The sequence below is a fragment of the Saccoglossus kowalevskii genome, chromosome 10 (assembly GCF_978046115.1).
Source record: "Saccoglossus kowalevskii chromosome 10, keSacKowa6.1, whole genome shotgun sequence".
NCBI classification, from domain to species: Eukaryota; Metazoa; Hemichordata; class Enteropneusta; family Harrimaniidae; genus Saccoglossus; species Saccoglossus kowalevskii.
The window spans coordinates 9,460,108-9,473,571 of NC_140650.1; the positions used below are offsets into that span (position 1 = coordinate 9,460,108).

Below are 13,464 nucleotides of genomic sequence, written 5' to 3' on the forward strand. Positions count from 1 at the left end.
TGGCATTATATTTTGTTTATTATGACGTTTACACTTATGACTATGAGATGTGTTTTTAAGATGACATAACGTTATGTTATTTACTACTATGTTCATCAACTACCAGCTTCGTATTGTGTGTTTTATACTAATAATAACACTTCTATTATTTTAATAACGTTTTAAAATGACACTTCAAAAGAGCTATTCCAAAACATAGTTGTTGTGAACACAGTTATTAAAATCATTAACACTGTACTGGAACATCGGAACAATTTGATAAGACTGAAAAGTATCTCGCAACGAGAAGGATGTTTTAGAAGGTGGAATAGTTGTATTTGAAATCCAAAACGTTGCTTGTTTGCAATAAAATCATGAAAGTAGTTTGGAAAGATGGGAAAGAAGTTTACAGAGATTAAAATATTAATTGGGAGGGAGCGGTATATGTTAACGCCTAAAAACAAAGTTGGAAAAGTACCAAAATCAGAAATGTTTCTGTCGCTGTTGCTGTCTGGACCTTAAAAAGTAGATGCGAAAATGTGAAATTTACGTTGGATGTGGAAACATTGTATGTGATATCTACAAGTTGTCTCCAAAATGTACTATTGGTAGAAGGAAGTATTTTTTGGCGAAAAGTTGTGCTAATTATTTTGAAAATATTTTAGGAAGATGCAAATATTAATCTGTGAGGCCAACATATTATAATTGATGTCACCAAAAGTTTTAAAAATCCTGTGGAATGTGGAAAACTTCTTTTTGAAGTTCAAAATTTGCTTTTCAGGATGGCACATTTGTATTAATGTCACAAATCTTCAAGTTGTCATCAGAAATGTTTTCTGGTAAGTCTGGAAAGACTTTGTCGAGACATATTAATTACGTTTAATTTCACGCATAACGCGGGATCTCGCAATGAACGAAAAATAATTTGTATGTGCAGCAAACATGAAATATAATGCATATAATGTATTAATTCAACTTCACTCCAAGCGCCGAACACCACTGTCATCCGGGTACTTTGTTGCGCCCTCTAGCGGTGTGTTGGCGAGACCAAACAACTCGAAAGTCTAAGTTGCAGTTGAGGAGTATCCTCGGGGCGGACATCCGGGCATTTTCACCGCTTGGCAACCCTGGCGGTGAAAACAAAGGCCAAAAACTCTCAGAAAACGGTACTTTGGGATGGTGGTTGAGACTCCCCTGAACAGTATAACAAGATTAGCCCTACGTGTGTAACATATTTAAATTTGGTTGTTCAGGATTACTTCAAAGTTGAGTTTGTGTTGTTTTCTCGAATTTTCACCGGCTCTACCGGCGTTCCACAGCAGCGCGAAAAGAGCCCATAGAAATGCATGTACAGTGGTGCGCGTCTTAGCAACGTGGAACGTCTGTGACGTAGCTCCGCCCCCGAGGATAGTTCTAATTCAATTCTCCAATATGTGTAAGTCAGCGTTCAATTGCAAAGAGTCGAAATGTCACATTAACTTTGACATTGAATATTGTCAATGCATATGAAAAATACCGTTGATAAAATGATCAACAAGCATTGATCTCATGATCGAATGTGTATAGCGCCCCCAAATGCAGATTATTTTTCTGCTTTTTGTTCATTTTTCTTTGTGGTCAGACACTTCGTGTCGCAATTTTGAATTCTCGTTCGGGAAGTGTATCATATTTCATGTACTTAGTACAGGTATTTCGTGGTTATAACAGTGTTGTTCGTAGAAGCTATCCTGGCAAAACCCGTGATTTACGCACGTTCTACCACAGTCCCTCCATTGTTTTCATCTGTGTACTACTACTATACAAGTAGCAGCACAGGGAGCACAGAAACTATAATCAACTGTACGCAGTTCCTATGGGCGGGTGGAGGGGGGGGGGTATCGGCTGATATCTTGTGTAAGAAATAGACAAAGGATGAAGGCTCCAGCGAGCCCATATTTTTTAAACTGAAAAAACAACAACAGACGAAGAGAATGAAAAATAATGTGGTAGAAGCCTTTTACTTGACATGCCATGTCACTTGACATAGTGATTGACCCCGCCAACAGCTTGACAAACGCTCTGTGAACTATATATTCCAATTTAACCATGCACTCCTTTCAGGATGTTGTCTCTCCTTGATTTAAAACAAAGACATTAGAAAGAGATTGTCTTTGCTTAAAACTACTAGTACCAAGCCCTGAGTACAGTCCTGTAGGTTGGCCTCCTACTGCTGACCATCCGGCCCCCACAGTCCTGAGACTGAAGTCGTAAAGAACGGGGATTCGACACTATGTGTAGGGCTGCATCGGGCGATTTAGGAGGCATTCAGCTTTGCAGCTAAAAAAATAAGCAGGTCGGTACGTCTAACTATCCAAAATACCTTAACTGGAAGCGAAATTACAGAAGATTCCCCACTAGGGTCGATCAAATCGACATTTTCCAACGTCAACAGAAAATATACGCCGCCATCTTGTTCTTCACGTATCTATAAACAAACGTCGTTTCGTTGCATAAAACTAGTTTTCGTCAACATCCCAATACTGTAGGTATATGTTTCGGCCACAAAAGGTATTTATGATTGCTACACTGGTCAATATACCTTTTTGGCTGATTACAATCATGAAAACTGCAAAAAAGCTCTCCGCCATAAATGTGTAGTTGTGTGTCAAATCCCCGGTCTATACGACTTCACAGGACTGTGGGCCGAACGAATAGCGGTAGGAGACCAACCTACAGAACTGGACTCTGGGCTAGAAACTTCCGGGTCTTATACAACCTGTGAAATCCTGGGCTCCGCCATATTGCCTTTAGCGCCCTCAAGGTTTTGAACCAAGCATGTGGTTTTACGGTCGCGTAGTGTTCATTTATAAATGACGTTAACACAAATATTAGATTACCCTCATTTCCACCAAGTATCTGTATAAATAATTAATATACCCTGAGCAAGTTTCGGATCAGAAATTCTTCGAATACTCATTATTATCCGACTGCAAGCAGTCAGAGCATTTAGCTCGCCGTGATCGTCTAGTGGTTAGGACATTGCGTTGTGGCCGCAATAACCCAGGTTCGAATCCTGGTCTCGGCATTACTCCACAGGTGTAATGACATGGCATCTCTGGCTCTTTTTTCTCGTATTGAGAAGAGAGATTATCAATCATTCCTTTGCAACAAACCAACGTATCAATCATGTACGTATCTAATTAATTAGCGAATTGTAGTCAGTAATATGTGAACTTGTTCTGTTCATTGCCACCAATTTGTTCAGAAAATGATATTCAAAAAAATTGCCAGCTTCAACAGAACCATGGAGGTATAAACTGTATATACCTCCATAATTGAACACACTAAAAACTTGTTTTGACAATTAATTATTTGGCCCATAGAACAGCGACAGATATTTCGTGTCAAAGTCTCTACGATTAACCGTTTTAGCATTAGTCAACAATGTGATGATAGATGTAGTCTGACAAGCTTAACTAATAATTTGAAACCAGTGAATGTATTTTTAGTTTCGATACTAATTTTATGACATGTACGTGATGACATAACCATACAGTAATTTGCATAATCTGAATTATCTGCCATCCAAGGTATATGCAAAGTCAAGCTGTTCAGCCTGAGTGGTTTGGACTCAGACCACTAATAAAATCGCGGTCTGAGGTTTTGAGAAGGCGAATATTGGTTTGCACCTGAAATAAACCTTTTATGTAAAAATAATATTATAAACAACATATCTAAGACAGACTAAGAACCACCCCCATCTGGGATAGGAATACAATGCTGTCAATCAATTTCCGTATATTGAAGGGTAAACGTGTCAAACAACTCTTTGACACAGGAATTTTATGAAACTTTAACTGGCAATTTAAAAAAATAAACGAAGACAAAACTGAGACAAAAACTAATTTTTATATCATGAATAGGGACTGTGGTTCAGCGCACTCATTTACGCCACAGCGACGCTTTGTCGCCAGAGGGCGCAACGTCTAGGAAAGGAAATAATTGGTTCATCTTTTTATCGCTGGTAATATAACCCACTGTATAGAAACTGACACGTACAATCGGCAGACGAATATTGTCATTAGCGACTTTATTTTGGCATGAAGCTAAGTTACAAATGTATTTAGTAGTACAAAAGACAGACACAAATAAACTGAATATTTATCGGTTCCACCCTGGATCGGACACTGACATGAAGGCGTGACCATGATACTGAGTCAACGAGTACTCTGACAATGCCAGTTTTCGAAAATGCTAATTTGTACTAATAATAATAATAAATAAAGTTTATTTAAGTACATAGGCCACCGGCCTTTAAGTACAAATCAGATATAAATGATATATTATTCAATACCGTCCAAATAACCTGAAACCTGTCAGGTTTGTAAGTGACTCGTCTTTCAATTTGATATATTCGCTGCATTGCATTGAAAGCTTCGCAAGGTCGCGTGAGTTGCGCCCTCCGCGGTGCTCCAAACCAAACACACAATTAGAGGGGTCTGATGCCGTTCGGTCGGCGAGGGCGCCACTCACGCGTACATGTCAGGCTATTTTTGGACAGGCAGTTTAGTTTTCGGACAGTGAGTGTGCTTCATTTTACCACGCTTTTCTAATAGTTGGATTTCCTCGCATAGTTGTATTATTATATTCTCGAGATAGTCCAGAGGCAAAATTAACAAATCTGTGTGTACTAGTATTTAAAAGTTGTGGAGTGAAATGTTTGCACCGTATCTTCATAACAACATCACGGCCAGGGAAGTTGAACAGGATCATACGTCTGTAGTTTAAGTAGTCCACGTAAGACAATTGTTATTTTATGTAATTTTAGTTCTTAGTACTTCTTAGAAAATGTTATACTCTTATCCGGAAAATCGAAGAGATTATTCAAGTTGTCATATTACTTCTGAGTGGGTACGTCAGTTCAACTCAAATCGGGATTTTAAAAGACAATTCGTTAGCTTGGAACAACCTGAAATTTATCAAGCAATGCGTTTTCTATATCAAATTGAAAATAAAACATTCGATCAGAAAATATTTTTCACAAAATAAGAACGAGCGTTCAAATATTTGACAATTACACACGACAATTTTATCATGCAACTAATTTAGGAAAATGACTTATAATCAGTTGCCGAATACTGTCATCTCGTATTTATCGTAAAATATGATATTCAGCATTGTTAAAAATAATAATATTGTAAAAATATAAACAGATTAACCCAGTTATCTTCAACGTTGACGTTTTAAATATGCCCAATCCCGAATTGATTCGGAGCTCGATTCGAATCCGTGTAGTCGTTCTGGTCGGCTATAAATGTTTGAATGGACACCATATCTTCGTCGTCGTCGGACGCGTCCGATTGTTCGTCGGGTTCAGCCGCTCTCAACTCGGCGAGTTTCGCTTGTTGAGCTTCGAGGTTTTGTTTTCTCCACTTAATACGACGGTTTTGAAACCAAACTTTGACCTGAGCCTGGGTAAGGTTGAGTTCAGAAGCGAGATAGTATCTTTCGGTGCCCACCATGTACTGTTGTTTGGCAAATTCTTCTTCAAGTTTCTCCAGTTGCTCCTGGGTGAAAATTGTTCTAACTCGCTTTGGTTTGGATATTGGCCACGTGTCCTTTCCGTCCTCGTTCCCATGTACATTTTCTGAAACAAGAATTAAAATATATTAGTTTGTTGTGCTTTATGTGAAATGCCGTGAAAAAATATTATGAAATGCTTGATAAGGTAATTTCTGGAAATGATGATCTCTTTGATCGAACGTTGTCGCCAGTTCGTTCAGTTCCTCCGATAATTTGCTTGACAATATCTTACATATGACGTGCAGCATGCAACGGCATAATTTCGGGACCAAATCTGGCATGTGAGTCATATACGAAAATATCGAAAAATTGAATACTTTTATATAAATTATGTCTAAAACATAAAAGAAAAAATGTACGTTAGTGAATAAGGCGATCGTCTCGGGTATACTACGCCGATTTATTTCCTAATTAATTAATTAATTAATTAATTAATTAATTAATTTATTTATTTATTTATTTATTTATTTATTTAATTATTTATTTATTTATCTATTTATTGACTTTATAGTTTATTTATTTAACATTTATTAAGAAATTACAAAAATATGCAGTTTTATTAATGTTGTTTGATACGGCATGTTGAATATATGATATAAACCCCAAATTATGGAGGTTCACAAACATTTTTTGAAACACGAGCCTTCTTTTTCATTCAGCAAGCATTCTCTCTCTGGTTATGTTGATTGTGGACCCTAAATCCGATACTTACAAAAACTAAAACTAAAACAGGATATTTGACACATTCAAAAACAAGAAACCCGACACAGTATTTCGCGGCGACGCAACAAATACGTAATTACGTTATTTTGATGTCAATTTTACACTCAACGACACCGGACAACGTATCGTAATAAACGTACTTGAAAATACATCCATCAACATTAAGTAAATATACACACGAAAACACATAATTTCGCCGTTCCTAATGAATCTGCTTTGTTAACATGAAAACACATGGAAATTGTTGACCGCGCTCTCATGCATGGGATTGCGGTAACTGAATAGCCATCGTAGAACGTCTGATCATTTCAATACAATCTGTAACCATTTAATATCACGCTTTGCACACAGCTCGATATTCATTATTGGGAATACTTATTTGTTATTATGAGAATCGATTAAATATAATTGGCGCGTAATAAATTTTCTCGTTAACGATATTGGTAGTGTTTTTTTTTTCGAGGAGCACACGAGTTTGTTGAGTAATACGATAAAGTGGGGATTCATACAGGTGTTAGGCCTTGTTGGTGATCGCGTGGCACAGACAGTGAAAATGATAAAACAGACAAGCTGAATTGTAAATCTATTTACATTTACATTTCTCGTGTCCATCAAAACCACACATAGCATAACCGTATACTTATTTACTGTCATCGACTCGCATACTATGAATTTTAACTAAGCAATATCCGCTACGACAACAGCCGTCTTACTGACAAATTCCGCGCTATTCGCATCACGGGGATGATATTGCAGCGACTGGTTTTGTTTTCTTTTCATTTAAAACTTTAAATTATAATTTCGATTTTATACACTTATAAAGTTAGCTCTTTAAAAATAATATTTGTGTATAAAACGTGTGTATGTTTTTTTCCATCATTAACAAATTCATGGTTTCTATGGTTAGGTTAAAGAGAGATCCGATATATACGAAGACGTTTATTTTTTTGAAAGGCGGTAGTCGACGCGCGTTGATAAACAGTGATTTCCCAACAACCCAGCCCAACTAACTCAATTTACACTCGATTGTTTTTAAAAACATAAATTAATATTCAGTAGATCAGCGCCTCGTTCACTCCGTCAAAAATATGTTTCTAGTACGCAGTGTTTCTAGTACGCAGTGAAAATGTTTGCGTATTTATATCGTGGAACGTCATGATATCCTCGGTCACCTCTGGTACATGGAGGGAAAGTAGTAATGTCCGATGACGTAATAAGAATCATCTAATGGCACCATCTACTAATAAAGTGGTTGCAATCACGTACACTCCCGTTTTTACCCAGTCATTTTATTTGTCCAGATCGTTGTCGATGGGAAGTGCCAGTTTCCAACTGAAAGAGAAACCGGCTGGTGGTTCGAGAGGGCTTTCAATTTATCACGTGGTTCACTCATCGTTTTTGACAGCTTCATCCATTTCCAAAGTTTACTCAATTTTAATTAATCAATATGCTGACATGTTACCATCGGCACGACAACCAGGGAAGTGATATTTGCTATAGCGTATTGCTTTCGTCCAGATTCAACAGTTTGCCTATTATACAATTACGCGTGATACCCGAGGCATATCATACACGTGGGAAGTTTCTTATTTTAATTCGTTATTCTTCTACAGGTTCCCAGGCTATGTCCATATATGTATACCTATATGGACAATGATATCAACATGATATTGACATTCACAGATGTTAAGCCGTTTTAGTGGTTTTGTTTTGTTTTTGTTTTAAAAAGTAAATATTTAGTTCACGTTAAAATTGCTTCGCTGTGAAGTTATGACAAGCGTTTTCTTCGTCTATAGAGGGCGCAAGTTGTCGGTGAGAAGATTAGAAAATTGGAAAAAAAGCTTACTCAATGATGAGATTACATCAGAGTTTGTCCATGTGCCTGAAGTACGCGGAGTATTCATTGGCTCAGTGGTTTATGTGAAGCATGTATCCTCGTTCGCATCATTGCTGATCTTTGAAACAATCGTAAAATATTAAGTTTGAAACTGTTTTAATTATTTCAATTTTAAACACAGCAGAAAATTAGCATTTGAATTAATTATCAACACATCAAGAGTTAACAATAGTAAAAAGTAAAACTATTCGGTGATTAGTGACGATGGCAAACTTTGAAGTGGTAATAACTAAGAAATCAAAATTTATATTTCTGGGAACATTTTTAGTGCAAAAAATATGAATTCAATTTGAAAACTGTCAAGCTATAAATATTGTACGAGCAATTTAATATCCCATTTCTTACATAGGCAAATAGTAAGTTACAACTTTTATAATAATTGTGAACTGTGAATATTTGTTTAATATCAACAGATTCTTAATTTGACTCGGAATTTAACATATTTATTAATTTATTTATTCGAGTTTAGCTTGTTTATTTATATTTATTTACACATGTATACGATAAAAAACTCATGAGCTAATCAACATATATACTCAGTAAGAAGATTTTAATTACTAGTAGATAAAACAGTCTTAAACATATTAAATGCAAAGAAATATTCATTGATGGGCAGTATTTATATAATGAGTTGTTCAATTGTTCAGTAATACGAACCATGAGTAGCGGAGTACACTACTGTCAACGAATCACGCTATGTGTTCTCAGCTATAAGTCTTGAAATATCAATATTCCTACTAGTAAGTGTTCGTGAAAATAAGAATTTTCGATTGAATGCCAGTCCGTATTTGATGTGTTTTGCTATCTCTTGTATTCTGTGTTATATGTGTATTGTTGTCATTTTGACTAGCTAATGAGGGCGGATATAACAAGGAAATTCACGGCATAAAACCAACGTGACCGCGCCCGGCGATCACGCAGTTGGTAAGTCCCGAGTTAAAATCTCTTCTCGGTGAGTGTGTTATCAAGGTGAAGCAACTGGTCGAAATTCATTTAGCTGGCTGGTGTATTGCTTTCGGGGACCATTGTTATGGTCCGCACGGACGCTTGTGTTCAATCGATGGCAAGTTGGTCACACAAACCCAACACGCAATGCCAAACATAGACACGGGTTCAGTACAGTTCGCGCTTACAAACTCGCAAACAAGAAATTCAACAGTGATATTCAGTGTACCCGTGTCACCTGCTGCCACTATAATAACGTGCTTTGTATATGCTTATGCGTTGGTAATATCATAGAACCTGTTTGAAACTAAAAAAAAAAAAAAAAAAAAAAAAACGATAGTTACTTGCTTTAGATTCCAAATGTGCCCAAGTCTAAACTTCATATAGTCGTTCATCTATACGCTTTATTTTAGTTAGATTATCGTAACGCGCTCCTTCTCGAATTATAACTTTTTAGCATTCCGTAGATCCAATCTCGACACATCGCAATTCGTTCTGATCTCGGCATATCGCTATAGAGAATGTCATTTTGACACAGGTTTAATACTGTACTCGTCCGACTTAGGGCCAGATTACTCACAAAATCGTGCCTTCAGGAACACGGCGCTTAGTCGAGCACTCCAGTCAAATAAAATTGGTGAAAAGTAAATGTTCGTTTACAAAGTGGCAGATTAAGTAGAATAGTACGTCGTATTTTGGTGGAATTAAAATTGCGAAATGAGTTGCATCGTCATTGATTTCTATGTTCTGATTATTCCAGGAACTGGAATATTTATAACATACTAATACTTAGAATAATTCGAGACCGTAGACAAAATTTAATGGTAATCCAAAATATTTACAAAGTGGGTGATCATATTTTCTACATTATCTACCTTATCTCAAACGACAAGCGAAGTTTTTTTTTGTGCGGTGGACACAATGTCATTGTGGCTTGCGGTGGACTTGCAATGGATAATGATAGTGATTAAACAAAGTCTAATTATTTATTTATGTATCTATATCTGACTCGGTTCAGCAGATCTCCTATCCAGATCGGCTCTATTCCACCAAGACTGTTCGTTATGGTGAATGGAATTTTCGGTACGGCATATTTATTTATTTACTAATAAAAACTGTACCAGTTAAAAGTAAATATATGTAATTATATATAACGACGAAAATTCAATCGATAAGATAAAAAAACATGCATATTTTAAAACACCTACATTTGTCTGTAATTGACGTGGATATATTCATTTATTATATTTAGTGTTTCGTTACGATTGCATATACATTGTATGCACTGGTCTTTCGAAGTCCAATGTGACGTTGTATTACAATGCTATAATCCCACAAACAAAATACATAAAAGAACTATGTTAATATCTACGATTTTATTTTTCAACAATATTTAAAAAAAAATAAAATTGAAAGTACAATGACATGTTTCGAAATTTTAAAATTATAATCAACTAGATTACGATACACTAAAAACATCAAAAAAGAATCGAATAATTTGAAAAGCGATGGTAATATATATACAATAATAATATATATATGTAAGTATATATACACTTACACTCGGAAAGCCCATGCAGTTGATTTACAACGAGCTGACGAGAGAAAGAACACACAGACACACATAATCTTTCTCTAATTTATACTGCTGAAGGGATTTACGACTCGCTTGTGTATTTCCGACACATCGCAAGGAAATTGTGCAAACTACAGTAACCGCAAAATAGCAACTCAGTGACATCATTAATAGTTATATTAATTTTATGTTACTGTTATGTTAAAATAGAAGTTTAAGTTATGAGGAAATTTTATAGCACTTGCTTTGCAAAAAAGTAGTAAAACTACTATCATTTACGAAAAGGTTTATTTTAGGTATCCCTCTAAAAAACACCATGTGTTCCCGTTTTACAAGGAACGCTTATACGAGTAGTTGGTAACCATGGATACATACCAGTCTCTGTTCCTCTGTTCACACCGTAATGGTCTTCTCTTGTGTATGGTGAAACCAGATTCTGCCGAAAATACATCTTCGTCAATTCCTGGTTGTTGTTTTTAAAATGTTTGACCCTGTGGTGTCCCTGGATGGGATGGTGTGAAGGAACGGGTAAATTGCCAGTCGCCTGTGGGTGGAGATCTCTTCGTTTGACTGGATGCCACGGTATGCTCTGCCTGCTGCCTGCCCCGCCGCCTCCGCCAGTGCGTCCGAGGATTGCTTCTATGGTGAACGGTAACTTCACTTGCTTCAAATTCGCGGTTCTGTTGACGATCGTTGTTGCTGGCATCGGCACTGGATGCAACCGCACTGGGTATGCCATACTAAGATACGGATGGAAAACTAATTGGCGATAGTGCATGCTTTTCAAATTCGAAGATTCCATAACGATGACGGACGTATGCAAACAAAAACTGAAACCGTTCACAAACTCGAAGACTTGTTGCTTCCAGTGTATAGGAAAGTTATTCAATGTACTCACGGTGCTCCTCTGTGGTAATACGCTCTTTTCTTCGGGTTAATTGTTTGCGGTTATCTGTCGTTGTCTCCTTTTTGCGGGAAATTAGAGCTTTAGTGAGGCGTTATCAGATGAGAGGTTGCAATCCCGCTGCTCTGAATGGGGAAGAATTCTCTTGTTCGTGTCGTTTATAAGGGTCGCTCATCTAATAGCATACATCCACTATTACGTATACAAATTAACGCCCAACTGAACGCGCCGAGAAAATAATTTTCCAATTCGCTCGGTCTCTATGGTAAAATATTTACCGATTGTGTGTCATTTAATTGGTCGGTATTTGATGTTGAAAATGTCAATCATTTTTCACTTCTATGAAGGTGCTGATTTCTATAACATATATTTGCTTCTAGCATAGCAACAAGGCCGCTAAGCATGTCGGGAAATATGTTTTTCAATATGGTGAGTCTTTCACCCAACGTCCGCGATGTCGCGTTTTATTTCATCGCTCAAATAGGCGAATTTGAATTCCTATTTTGCCATAAAAGCGTATCATTATAACAATTTAATAGACATCTTTATTTAAACGCGTTTCGCTGTGATAAAATGACCATATTGCTTACGATATCAATATGTCGATGAACCAGTTCCAATGTGTCGAAGAGACGAGTCTACCGCAAATGACAAAGCACTAGAGAGCGCGAATTCAATGGAGTTGCAGTCGAACAAGACGGGCCACTGATTTGTTCCACGTCATTTTTGTTGAGTTTGTAAAACATCGAGAAAGCTTCCTTTAATCTACGCTCCGTCGTAATATCATCGTACAAAACATTTCCTTTCATCATAAACATCTGGCGGAACACTCACCTAGAACAGCATAATCCTTTTCATACTAACTCTGGTCTTTTTTATTTGATAAAGTTTAATATTGGACTAATCTTTTCGATTGCGATGTGAGTCACGTGCTATTTAGTTACTTTTTTGTGTGAAAAATGATTCCGGGCATCAGACAGTTATCATTCGTTTTCATTTTTACCAAGAAGCTTTTCTAAACTTCAGACTGGTTGCAGTTCCCACTGCACGTGTTTTTCACTTGTTTTCGATAAAAAATAAAACGATAGTGGAGACCGCGCGTGCATAGGGTTAATGTCGCGCCTTATGGTGCACTGCCTAATGCTTCCTCTGCAATTTTAATAACGATAAATTGAATTTAACTTCTTGGAAAATGCAACTCATACGTCCTGCTGTTCACCGGATATGCGTTTCATTTGAGATATTTGATCCTTGATTTTAAATACATATTAGATGTAAAGAAGGAGAAGCGTAAACAACGTAAAGACACGTGTAATCTTAAAGCGTGGTGGTCGTCGCGCAGCGCGTGTTCGAATTTCATGTAAATAAACAATATATTTTGCACGTGTTGTTTACGTCGCTACGAGTCCCATATTGAACTGGACGCGGCACGACGACTGCCGCAAAAGTTGTGGTACAGCTCGCGTTTGGATTATCACGTATTCTTGTGGTAAACATCCGGGCATTTGCACCGCCTGCAAACATCAACTTCAAGTTGTTAGATTTGTTAAGACTCTTCCGAGCAGCGTAATTGCCCCTACATGTGCAATACTGTAAAAAAAAAAAATATTTTAGCTGGAATTAATTTTCGCTGAAAAGTCTTTTGGGTGTTTTGTATTGAATTTATTTTCACTGATTTTTGATGAGTTGAATGTAAAATATAGGAAGAAAGGTATATTCGCTGGATTTTATTGTCACTGAATCATTCCTTCAGCGAAAATTAATTCCAAGCGAAAATAAAGTATTTTACATATATCAATTTAGTTGCTCAGGATTATCTCAAAGTTGAGCTTGTGCCGTTTTTTTTTACTGTAGCTATAGTCACCGTCTCTTTCGAAG

General features: G+C 36.8%; 1 protein-coding gene and 1 non-coding gene across 2 annotated transcripts; one reads left to right on the top strand and one right to left on the bottom strand.

The window, feature by feature from the left end:
* Positions 1-2,971: 2,971 nt before the first annotated feature.
* TRNAH-GUG (transfer RNA histidin (anticodon GUG)) lies at positions 2,972-3,043 on the top strand. The gene has a single exon. It is a non-coding gene; the product is annotated as a tRNA-His (tRNA).
* Positions 3,044-5,201: 2,158 nt separating this feature from the next.
* On the bottom strand, positions 5,202-11,421 carry LOC146737848 (uncharacterized). The gene is made up of 2 exons (XM_085504836.1): positions 11,058-11,421; positions 5,202-5,605 (listed from the first exon to the last, which is right to left on the bottom strand). The coding sequence occupies exons 1-2, from the start codon at positions 11,419-11,421 to the stop codon at positions 5,202-5,204; spliced, it is 768 nt and encodes a 255-aa protein (XP_085360962.1).
* Between the last annotated feature and the right edge of the window lie 2,043 nt (positions 11,422-13,464).

Bases quoted from the DNA above. Each gene is read 5' to 3' on its own strand.
- LOC146737848 (XM_085504836.1), bottom strand. From the start codon at position 11,421: ATGGCATACCCAGTGCGGTTGCATCCAGTGCCGATGCCAGCAACAACG. The intron at 5,606-11,057 runs GTATGTATCCAT...TTCTTGTTTCAG, and splicing joins GAACAGAGGAACAGAGACTG to AAAATGTACATGGGAACGAG.